General features: G+C 43.9%; 1 protein-coding gene across 1 annotated transcript in view; it reads left to right on the forward strand.

Annotated features, from left to right (window-relative positions):
• The first annotated feature begins 7,308 nt into the window (after positions 1-7,308).
• The window catches only part of fads6 (fatty acid desaturase 6), a 29,478-nt gene continuing 23,774 nt past the window's right edge, over positions 7,309-13,012 (forward strand). Inside the window, exon 1 of the mRNA XM_038990885.1 lies at positions 7,309-7,471. Coding sequence (XP_038846813.1) covers positions 7,309-7,471 — 163 coding nt within the window. The remainder of the gene's footprint in view (positions 7,472-13,012) is intronic.

Raw genomic sequence — 13,012 nt, forward strand, 5'->3', positions numbered from 1 at the left:
ATTGGTCTATTAGCGATGCCACCAGGCAGGCCTAAACTACATCCCACCAAAACAGGCTGACATTTCAAACAGCTTTTAAGGCTTCCGCATGCTTCCCAGCCGAAACCGTTCATGCATATATTATGACAACATTTTCTGACGTTTTTGTTGGTTTTGGTCTTTAGCAAGGTTTTTTGGGGCTGTTCGTGCACACAAAACATTTTCTCAAGGCAAGCTGAAGTTTTGTAGCCGAAGTCTACACCCCTTCATCGGGATTGGTCAACAGTAGGGATTCTTCAATTAAGTGTTTGTTGTCATTCAATGAGATACGACTCGTTTTCCTGCACATTTTGTCACTTGAAGTATACTCAAACATCTTAGTTAGATGTAAAATTTAAAAGATCTCCTCTGCAAAAACGTAAAAATTTATGACAGATTTCTTGAGTTATCTTAGATTAATTCAGACTATTTTGAGGAAGTGTATACTGGTTATGGCAGGTCAAGATGGACAAATAGTACTATTACTGCAATTTTCTCGTTTTTCAAGAAATGCTATTTTAACTTCGCCTAGCCGAGTTCTGTGAGGAGCAAACCAAACCTAGTATGCGGACACGTTTACACTAAAAGGACATTTTCACAATTTCACAGTATTATTCCAACCTCATAGTGTGGAAATATATATATATCGCTATATATATATATACAACACATTATAATAATATAATATAGGCCACTTAGCAGACACTACAGACTGACAGTAGAGTAAATGAATTTATTTGTATCAATTTTTTACTCTGAGTCAGTACTAGCAGACTTCCTACCTATGTGTGTAGATGTAGATGAATGGGGCTATCTAGTGGAGAGCAGTATAACTACACCACAGCATGGCAAAATTACATAATTTAGGACTTCAGCTCAAATCAAATTTTATTTGTCACATGCGCCGAATAAAACAGGTAGACCTTACCGTGAAATGCTTACTTACTATTGAAATAGGCATAAGCTATTATAGTAGATTTCTTCTATGATTTCTACTACGATTTCTACATTGATTATATAATACTGTACATGTTTTCTTTTGTTTCAGTCACAGAGCAAAGATCCTTTACTGTCATTCAAGATGACACAGGAGGCCTAGACTTGGCAGTGAATGTGGTCCTGCTCTGTCTGGATCAGTTCTAGTTATGAGATGGTGTCATGATCCACAGAGCCTTGCTCTGATGCCTCTATACCCAGGGACGTTGCTCCCTGCCTGGGGACACAGAGAAGATTACACTGAGTCTGGTAGAGTCCCCAGTGTACTGGTGCCGTGCATGAGAGGACATCTTTAGTCACACGGCCATATGGTCTGGTAGGGCCATGGGACTGTGTCCACGCACATGCTATTACTGGCACACAATCTTGTGATTAGGAATTATTCTCTCTACTCACCGATGTACTCACATGTTGCCCATATGTAATGCTGTATTCCATTTGCAAGTGAACATTTCATCATGTTTTTGTCTGTATATTTGTGCAAACGTGTAATGTTATTTATTATTTATAGAAAATGTTTCATTTATTGTTTATTACAGACTTTATTGTATAGTTTTGTTACTTTACTGTGTATAATAGTGGTACTACAGTTAGCTAAAACGCTAGGCTGCCCATGCCCAGACTACAATGTCTTAAAAGGCACTCTATTCCCAATACAGTGTCCTTAAAAACAGAAACGTGGATATGTCCCAAATGGCACCCTATTCCCTACATAGTGCACTACTTTTGACCAGGGTCCATAGGGATCTGGTCAAAAGTAGTGCACTATATAGGGAATAGGGTGCCATTTGGGACATATCCACATTTCTGTTTTTAAGGACAGCTTGTGTTTTTAATGGAGATGCTGGAACATGGTTCTGTGAGGTTATCCGTCAGTCAGTCTGTCTGTGTATTCATCCCAAAAGGCACCCTATCCCTTATGTAGTGCACTTATTTTGACCAGTGCCCTTAGGGTTCCCTATGCACTATATAGGGAACAGGGTGCTATTTGGAATGCATTCTGTCTGTGCTAAGGTAACTGTTATCTGGGGTTTGCTGAGGGCCTCCAGCCCCGGGGTATAGTGTTTCACAAGAGGTATGCCTGTGGACTGGTGTGTATGACTGTGCATGAATGTGTTTGAATGTAACTTCAATGATTATGTATGAATACAAACTTTGGGAAACAAAATAAGTCATGTTTGGATGTACTCTCATAATAAAATAATAAAATCTTTATTACAATTAATGAATGTTACTTTTTTGACACTGATTGTTATCTTGGTAATTGCAACTACAACTGCAACGATGTTTCAGCTGGATAGGTCTTCCCTGCTGTTTCTGTCACTAGTGTTACATTGTGATAACATGACTGACAGCTCCTGTTAGGAATAGAACAACACAGAGTTGATGTAGACTAGAGGGACGAATTAAGGTCTGTCTGATAGCCTAGTGCTCTTATGTCCCCTGGGCCGTGTGTGTAGTCTAGGGCGATGAATGGAAGTCTGTCTGATAGCCTATTTCTCCTATGTCCCCTGGGTCCTGTATTTACAGTCGTGGCCAAAAGTTTTGAGAATGACACAAATATGATGGCAACTTGCATATACTCCAGAATGTTATGAAGAGTGATCAGATGAATTGCAATTAATTGCAAAGTCCCTATTTGCAATGCAAATGAACTGAATTGAACTGAATTTCAGCCCTGCCACAAAAGGACCAGCTGACATGTCAGTGATTCTCTCGTTCACACAGGTGTGAGTGTTGACGAGGACAAGGCTGGAGATCACTCTGTCATGCTGATTGAGTTCGAATAACAGACTGGAAGCTTCAAAAGGAGGGTGGTGCTTGGAATCATTGTTCTTCATCTGTCAACCATGGTTACCTGCAAGGAAACACGTGCCGTCATCATTGCTTTGCACAAAACGGCTTCACAGGCAAGGATATTGCTGCCAGTAAGATTGCACCTAAATCAACCATTTATCAGATCATCAAGAACTTCAAGGAGAGCGGTTCAATTGTTGTGAAGAAGGCTTCATGGCACCCAAGAAAGTCCAGCAAGCGCCAGGACAGTCTCCTAAAGTTGATTCAGCTGCGGGATCGGGGCACCACCAGTACAGAGCTTGCTCAGGAATGGCATCAGGCAGGTGTGAGTTCATCTGCATGCACAGTGAAAAAGTGAGGAGAAGACTTTTGGAGGATTGCCTGGTGTCAAGAAGGGCAGTAAAGAAGCCACTTCTCTCCAGGAAAAACATCAGGGACAGACTGATATTCTGCAAAAGGTACAGTGATTGGACTGCTGAGGACTGGGGTGAAGTAATTTTCTCTGATGAATCCCCTTTCCGATTGTTTGTGGCATCCGGAAAAAAGCTTGTCCGGAGAAGACAAGGTGAGCGCTACCATCAGTCCTGTGTCATGCTAACAGTAAAGCATCCTGAGACCATTCATGTGTGGGGTTGCTTCTCAGCCAAGGGAGTGGGCTCTCTCACAATTTTGCCTAAGAACACAGCCATGAATAAAGAACGGTACCAACACATCCTCCGAGAGCAACTTCTCCCAACCGTCCAGGTACAGTTTGGTGACGAACAATGCCTTTTCCAGCATGATGGAGCACCTTGCCATAAGGCAAAAGTGATAACTACGTGGCTCGGGGAACAAAACATCAATATTTTGGGTCCATTGCCAGGAAACTCCCCAGACCTTAATCCCATTGAAAACTTGTGGTTAATCCTCAAGAGGTGGGTGGACAAACAAAAACCCACAAATTCTGACAAACTCCAAGCATTGATTATGCAAGAATGGACTGCCATCAGTCAGGATGTGGCCCAGAAGTTAATTGACAGCATGCCAGGGCGGATTGCAGAGGACTTGAAAAAGAAGGGTCAACACTGCAAAATTTGACTCTGCATCTACTTCATGAAATTGTCAATAAAAGCCTTTGACACTTATGAAATCATTGTAATTATGCTTCAGTATTCCATAGTAACATCTGACAAAAATATCTAAAGTCACTGAAGGTAATATTTGTGTCATTCTCAAAACCTTTGGCCACGACTGTAGTCTAGAGGGACGAATTAAGGTCTGTCTGATAGCCTAGTGCTCCCGAGTGGTGCAGTCATCTAAGACACTGCATCTCAGTGCTTGAGGGGTCACTACAGACACCCTGGTTCGAATCCAAGCTGTTTCACAACTGGCTGTGATTGGGAGTCCCATAGGGCAGCGCACAATTGGCCTAGCGTCATCTGGCTTTGGCTGGTGTAGGCTGTCATTGTAAATAAGAATTTGTTCTTAACTGACTTGCCTAGTTAAATAAATAAAAATGTCCCCTGGGTTGTGTATGTAGATTAGAGAGACGAATTAAGGTCTGTCTGATAGCCTAGTGCTCTTATGTCCCCTGGGCCGTGTGTGTAGTCTAGGGCGATGAATGGAAGTCTGTCTGATAGCCTATTTCTCCTATGTCCCCTGGGTCCTGTATTTACAGTCGTGGCCAAAAGTTTTGAGAATGACACAAATATGATGGCAACTTGCATATACTCCAGAATGTTATGAAGAGTGATCAGATGAATTGCAATTAATTGCAAAGTCCCTATTTGCAATGCAAATGAACTGAATTGAACTGAATTTCAGCCCTGCCACAAAAGGACCAGCTGACATGTCAGTGATTCTCTCGTTCACACAGGTGTGAGTGTTGACGAGGACAAGGCTGGAGATCACTCTGTCATGCTGATTGAGTTCGAATAACAGACTGGAAGCTTCAAAAGGAGGGTGGTGCTTGGAATCATTGTTCTTCATCTGTCAACCATGGTTACCTGCAAGGAAACACGTGCCGTCATCATTGCTTTGCACAAAACGGCTTCACAGGCAAGGATATTGCTGCCAGTAAGATTGCACCTAAATCAACCATTTATCAGATCATCAAGAACTTCAAGGAGAGCGGTTCAATTGTTGTGAAGAAGGCTTCATGGCACCCAAGAAAGTCCAGCAAGCGCCAGGACAGTCTCCTAAAGTTGATTCAGCTGCGGGATCGGGGCACCACCAGTACAGAGCTTGCTCAGGAATGGCATCAGGCAGGTGTGAGTTCATCTGCATGCACAGTGAAAAAGTGAGGAGAAGACTTTTGGAGGATTGCCTGGTGTCAAGAAGGGCAGTAAAGAAGCCACTTCTCTCCAGGAAAAACATCAGGGACAGACTGATATTCTGCAAAAGGTACAGTGATTGGACTGCTGAGGACTGGGGTGAAGTAATTTTCTCTGATGAATCCCCTTTCCGATTGTTTGTGGCATCCGGAAAAAAGCTTGTCCGGAGAAGACAAGGTGAGCGCTACCATCAGTCCTGTGTCATGCTAACAGTAAAGCATCCTGAGACCATTCATGTGTGGGGTTGCTTCTCAGCCAAGGGAGTGGGCTCTCTCACAATTTTGCCTAAGAACACAGCCATGAATAAAGAACGGTACCAACACATCCTCCGAGAGCAACTTCTCCCAACCGTCCAGGTACAGTTTGGTGACGAACAATGCCTTTTCCAGCATGATGGAGCACCTTGCCATAAGGCAAAAGTGATAACTACGTGGCTCGGGGAACAAAACATCAATATTTTGGGTCCATTGCCAGGAAACTCCCCAGACCTTAATCCCATTGAAAACTTGTGGTTAATCCTCAAGAGGTGGGTGGACAAACAAAAACCCACAAATTCTGACAAACTCCAAGCATTGATTATGCAAGAATGGACTGCCATCAGTCAGGATGTGGCCCAGAAGTTAATTGACAGCATGCCAGGGCGGATTGCAGAGGACTTGAAAAAGAAGGGTCAACACTGCAAAATTTGACTCTGCATCTACTTCATGAAATTGTCAATAAAAGCCTTTGACACTTATGAAATCATTGTAATTATGCTTCAGTATTCCATAGTAACATCTGACAAAAATATCTAAAGTCACTGAAGGTAATATTTGTGTCATTCTCAAAACCTTTGGCCACGACTGTAGTCTAGAGGGACGAATTAAGGTCTGTCTGATAGCCTAGTGCTCCCGAGTGGTGCAGTCGTCTAAGACACTGCATCTCAGTGCTTGAGGGGTCACTACAGACACCCTGGTTCGAATCCAAGCTGTTTCACAACTGGCTGTGATTGGGAGTCCCATAGGGCAGCGCACAATTGGCCTAGCGTCATCTGGCTTTGGCTGGTGTAGGCTGTCATTGTAAATAAGAATTTGTTCTTAACTGACTTGCCTAGTTAAATAAATAAAAATGTCCCCTGGGTTGTGTATGTAGATTAGAGAGACGAATTAAGGTCTGTCTGATAGCTTAGTGCTCCTATGTCCCCTGGGTCAGGTTTTATTAGAGTGAAAACATTTTGAAATGAGGAAATACCTGTCCAATTAGAAAACCGATATTTTAGTTTTCCGTTACAAAAAGTTTTGCTGGTGGGCCCAACTGAACACTACCCTGCAACACTGCTGAACAGTTGTAGTGGTAGTCCAGTCCACTCAGGATACCTCCAGTCCTCCTATTTTGCCTACCTCATTAAGAGCACTGCAGCCAACATGGCACCTGGCCCGCCCAAAACTCTGGCCAACAGCCCATTAAAACACTTGTCTACTCTTTTTCTTTCTTTCTTTCTTTCTTTCTTTCTTTCTTTCTTTCTTTCTTTCTTTCTTTCTTTCTTTCTTATTGAACTTACCCCCTCTCTTTAGTGTGTATCACTCCCCTAGCAACAAGAAATAACTGACACAGTGAGTACTAAGCCGGGGCTGCTAATCCTCTCCTGCCTTAGCCCCCCTTTCCCCGCACTCCTCCTCCTTTCCCCCACTCCTCCTTTCCCAGGACCTCTGCCAAGGTTACAACAGCGATGGGAGAAGGGAGGCGAAACAAGGACAGCAGGGGAGGGACATGCAGTATGCATGAGAGACTCCGTTGAGGAGAGAGAGACAGATCAGCAGAATTGCTTCTCCAGCTGAGCAACTGGATAAAACTGCCAATAAAACTTTGCACCCTGCCATGCTAACATCAGTCCGGACCCTTTGTGTTCAGGGTACAATGTGCAGGCTGATTTCCTCAGAGTCTGGACGCTGCCTATGAGTCTGTCCGTACAGCCGCTGGACACACCGAGCAGTCGCTTTTACTTTAGTTTGTTGTCGGTCAGGAGGGAAGCACAAAAGGAGCTGACATGCAGAATGTACCAGAGGAGTGGAGGGAAGAACGGAGCATGGGAGGAGGAAGAGACAAAGATGTTAAACCGTGGGAGGGTAGAGAGGCCTTGTTCCAAAGGAACACCGGTAACTCCAAACAGGACATGTCCACAGGGAAAGAGAAGAAAAATTGAGAAATGATGAACGGAGGGGGAAAGGGGATGGAGGGGACGGATAAAGAGTCGCTGATGATGGAGCTGACACGTCTGGTTCAGAAGACAGTGAAGGAGAGTAGCTGGTGGGAGCGGAGAGGCATCGACATCACTATCCTGGCCCTCGCCTTTCTCCTGCTACCCCCAGGTAATCTATACACCCGTCTTACACACTTCATACACCCATATCACATACTTCATAAACCCGCCTCACACACTTCATACACCCATATCATACACTTCATAAACCCGCCTCACACACTAAAATACACCCGTCTCACACACTTCATACACCCATCTCACACACTTCATACACCCATCTCACACACTTCATAAACCCATCTCACACACTTCATACACCCATCTCACACACTTCATAAACCCATCTCACACACTTCATAAACCCATCTCACACACTTCATACACCCATCTCACACACTTCATACACCCATCTCACACACTTCATAAACCCGTCTCACACACTTCATAAACCCGTCTCACACACTTCATACACCCGTCTCACACACATCATACACACGTTTCACACACCTTATAGTCCTTATCAAGGCCAACATATGGTATGCTATTACATGTTTATATATTGTAGGTTTACCACATTCAGTTCATCCTACCTACATCTACCTGCACACCACAATACATACACCTGTCTCACACTTTATAGTGGTCCTCTGTAGCTCAGAGGACGCACTGGTTAAACCAGTTTTTCTCACTGGGTATTAGCCTGGTTAAACCAGATTGAACGATGGGATCAATAATGAGAGCAGGATTCAGTCTGATTTAGTCAGGCTAAAGTCTTTATAAAAGGTAAGAATATGTTTGTATAGTTTTACCACATACCGTGTAACATGCAGATTTGTTCTAAATACACAGGACATTATGTTATTAATACATTGTGCCAATATTAGCTCTTGAGCACTAACCTGGAACTTGATGTTGAGACAGGGACAGAGCAGAAATAAACATGTTCTAATGTATAAGTAGACCAGTACATGGCCTCAATTAAATACTGATTTCAACAAGGCTGCACACACACCACACACATGCTTGATGTCTGATACTCCCTTGTCCTATCTGGGTCTGTGACCTCTTTCTAGGTCAGTGTGACTGGTATGTCACCAGAGGCTGTGCTTAATTTGACAGCTTGATAACACACCCATCTAGGTTCATTGTTTGATTATCTTTGGAAATCAAAGTCTTTAGATTCTAAATGCTGTTATATTTATGATTAGAAAATACATAGTTGTATCATTTTAGTGTAAGTCACTTTGTAGTCTTCTAGGTCCATTATTTAGATATTGGTCCTAGTTCTTTCTCATGTTGGCATGACAACTTTGCAGGAGCAACCTATACTGTGATGATAGCCTGCACCCCTCCCTTACAACATGTACCCCCTCCCATCCCAACACCTCCCAAGTAGCGATCAAGTTACCCTCTTTCATCTGAGCATCTCCTTTCAGTGCTGTAACCCACACCTTGGTACCGCAGTAGGGAGGCGGCCTGGCATGGGCGGGCTCCCAGATAACAGACTGTTTCCTGACTGTGTTCCGGGGAGGGAGGGAGGTCATCCAACACTGTGAACAAAGCCATAAAACCTACCAGCTCTCACAGTCTCACGTCAGAATTAGATGTTCATCCATGTTCCTCAAAGGTCAAATTTCAAATTTGTTCCAAACGTCAAATTTCAAAGTGTTTAAGGTTAAGTTTAGGCATTAACTCCACATTTTTTATGTTAGGGTTGGGTTCTGGCATTAACTACAAATTCTTAAGGTTAGACATTAACTCCAAATGGTTAAGGTAAGTAAAGATTTGGGATAGAAACCTTATATCACTGGATTTGAACTTGCAACCTTTGGAATGATTGGCAGATCGTCCACAACTCCTTAGCGAAACCGAAACCTACTTGAAGATGACAGTGCTCACTGTTGCCCCTAGTGGCCAGTTTCCATGTTCTCCTGATGTCCTCAGACATGGATGGACGTCAAATAGTGATTTGTATCACGGGTGACCTGGCTGCATAAAACATCCCCTCCCTAGACCGGCGTGTGTTAACATACAAACACAGGAAGGGGAGTGAGAAAACCACTGTACTAAAACATGAAGGATTATGGCTGTAAATTAATCCCAGATATTTTTTATTTTACTTTTTTATTTATTTCACCTTTATTTAACCAGGTAGGCTAGTTGAGAACAAGTTCTCATTTACAACTGCGACCTGGCCAAGATAAAGCAAAACAGTGCGACACAAACAACAACACAGTTACACATGGAGTAAACAAACATGCAGTCAATAATACAATAGAAAGGTCTATATACAGTGTGTGCAAAGGAGGTAGGATAAGGGAGGTAAGGCAATAAATAGGCCATAATGGCAAAATAATTACCATATAGCAATTAAACAATGGAGTGATAGATGTGCAGAAGATGAGTGTGCAAGTAAAGATACTGGGATGCAAAGGAGCAAAAAAAAAATATAATAATAACAGTATGGGGGATGAGGTAGTTGGATGGGCTATTTACAGGTGGGCTATGTACAGGTGCAGTGATCTGTGAGCTGCTCTGACAGCTGGTGCTTAAAGTTAGTGAGGGAGATATGAGTCTCCAGCTTCAGTGATTTTTGCAGTTCATTCCAATCATTGGCAGCAGAGAACTGGAAGGAAAGGTGGCCAAAGGAGAAATTGGCTTTGGGGGTGACCAGTGAGATATACCTGCTGGAGCGAGTGCTACAGGTGGGTGCTGCTATGGTGACCAGTGAGCTGAGATAAGGCGGTGCTTTACCTAGCAAAGATTTATAGATGACCTGGAGCCAATGGGTTTGGCGACGAATATGAAGTGAGGGCCAGCCAACGAGAGCATACAGGTTGCAGTGGTGGGTGGTGTATGGGGCTTTGGTGACAAAACGGATGGCACTGTGATAGACTACATCAAATTTGCTGAGTAGAGTGTTGGAGGCTATTTTGTAAATGACATTGCCGAAGTCGAGGATCAGTAGGATAGTCAGTTTTACGAGGGTATGTTTTTCAGCATGAGTGAAGGATGCTTTGTTGCGAAATAGGAAGCCGATTCTAGATTTAATTTTGGATTGGAGATGATTAATGTGAGTCTGGAAGGAGAGTTTACTGGACGGACGGGCAGGTGTGGGCAGCGACCGGTTGAAGAGCATGGATTTAGTTTTACTTGCATTGAAGAGCAGTTGGAGGCCACAGAAGGAGAGTTGTATTGCATTGAAGCTCGTCTGGAGGTTAGTTAACACAGTGTCCAAAGAAGGGCCAGAAGTATACAAAATGGTGACGTCAGCATAGAGGTGGATCAGAGAATCACTAGCAGCAAGAGCGACATCATTGATGTATACAGAGAAGAGAGTCGGCCCGAGAATTGAACCCTGTGGCACCCTCATAGAGAATGCCAGAGGTCCGGACAACAGGCCCTCCAATTTGACACACTGAACTCTGTCTGAGAAGTAGTTGGTGAACCAGGCGAGGCAGTCATTTGAGAAACCAAGGCTGTTGAGTCTGCCGATAAGAATGTGGTGATAGACAGAGTCGAAAGCCTTGACTAGGTCGATGAATACAGCTTCACAGTATTGTCTTTTGTCGATGGCGGTTATGATATCGTTTAGGACCTTGAGCGTGGCTGAGGTGCACCCATGACCAGCTCTGAAACCAGATTGCATAGCGGAGAAGGTACGGTGGGATTCGAAATGGTCGGTGATCTGTTTGTTAACTTGGCTTTCGAAGACCTTAGAAAGGCAGGGTAGGATAGATATAGGACTGTAGCAGTTTGGGTCTAGAGTGTCTCCCCCTTTGAAGAGGAGGATGACCGGGGCAGCTTTCCAATCTTTGGGGATCTCAGACGATACGAAAGAGAGTTTGAACAGGCTAGTAATAGTAGTAATATGGGGTTGCAACAATTTCAGAGGATAATTTTAGAAAGAGAGGGTCCAGATTGTCTGGTCCAGCTGATTTGTAGGGGTCCAGATTTTGCAGTTCTTTCAGAACATCAGCTATCTGGATTTGGGTGAAGGAGAAATGGGGGAGGCTTGGGCAAGTTTCTGAGGGGGGTGCAGGGCTGTTGACCGGGGTAGGGGTAGCCAGGTGGAAAGCAAGGCTAGCCGTAGAAAAATGCTCAATTATCATGGATTTATCGGTGGTGACAGTGTTTCCTAGCCTCAGTCAGTGGGCAGCTGGGAGGAGGTGCTCTTATTCTCCATGGACTTTACAGTGTCCCAGAACTTTTTGGAGTTTGTGCTACAGGATGCAAATTTCTGTGTGAAAAAGCTAGCCTTGGCTTTCCTAACTACCTGTGTGTATTGGTTCCTAACTTCCCTGAAAAGTTGCAGATGTCAGTCATCTGGCCAAGCAAGGTCCACCACAGGAGAAAGATCAGGAACAACCACATGCTTGACTGCAGAACAGAATGTTCAAGGAACCTGTTCTAGAATGTGTTTCAAATGGCAGGTGTAGAGTAGAGTGGAACATTGTCTATTGTTTGGCAAGACAATGACCATAGGAGTTGGCTAGACCGCACAAACAGATCTGGGACCAGGCTAATGCTAACATATATATGCTTACCATATTTATTCTACAGATCTAAGCTACTCTCCATATTGTGGAATATTTGCATTTAGAATCAAATCAAATGTATTTATATAGCCCTTCTTACATCAGCTGATATCTCAAAGTGCTGTACAGAAACCCAGTCTAAAACCCCAAACAGCAAGCAATGCAGGTGTAGAAGCACGGTGGCTAGGAAAAACTCCCTAGAAAGGCCAAAACCTAGGAAGAAACCTAGAGAGGAACCAGGCTATGAGGGGTGGCCAGTCCTCTTCCGGCTGTGCCGGGTGGAGATTATAACAGAACATGGCCAAGATGTTCAAATGTTCATAAATGACCAGCATGGTCAAATAATAATAATCACAGTAGTTGTCGAGGGTGCAGCAAGTCAGGACCTCAGGAGTAAATGTCAGTTGGCTTTTCATAGCCAATCATCAGAGTGTCTCTACCGCTCCTGCTGTCTCTAGAGAGTTGAAAACAGCAGGTCTGGGACAGGTAGCACGTCCGGTGAACAGGTCAGGGTTCCATAGCCGCAGGCAGAACAGTTGAAACTGGAGCAGCAGCACGGCCAGTTGGACTGGGGACAGCAAGGAGTCATCATGCCAGTGTCATGACGTTGCCTGTTTGGGTATAGCAAGCCCCATCCCCCTCTCCCTGCCACTCCCTGCCTCCCCCTTTCCTCCTACAACTAAGCAGCTGTGGTGAAAGAGAGGTCGTAAATTCCTGAGTAGAAGACCCTGGCCATGCAGTGTCATGACGTTGAGTTGGGGGTAGGTTTACGACAGTCATAAATACCTCTTTCCCCCTTTTTCTCTCTCCCCACTATAACTGATGTGACATAAGGAAACCCATGGGTTAACATAGAGATTCTGGGTAACATCAGAAGTTGGGGGAAATGAACTATATTCTGGTAATCCAACCCACTGTACATATGCGGTGGTACTTAAGGTATATTATGTCAGTTCGGTTGCCCTCTGACACATTCTCATCAATGATAGAATGACATAAACGCTACTGTGAAAAGTCTAAACGTCAGAGGTATCGGATTCACATGGAATTGTTGTTTAATTCAAATGTTTGAATATGACATTGTTTGTGAAGAGGTGAAATGTAATTTT

This window comes from Salvelinus namaycush, chromosome 4 (genome assembly GCF_016432855.1).
Source record: "Salvelinus namaycush isolate Seneca chromosome 4, SaNama_1.0, whole genome shotgun sequence".
NCBI classification, from domain to species: Eukaryota; Metazoa; Chordata; class Actinopteri; order Salmoniformes; family Salmonidae; genus Salvelinus; species Salvelinus namaycush.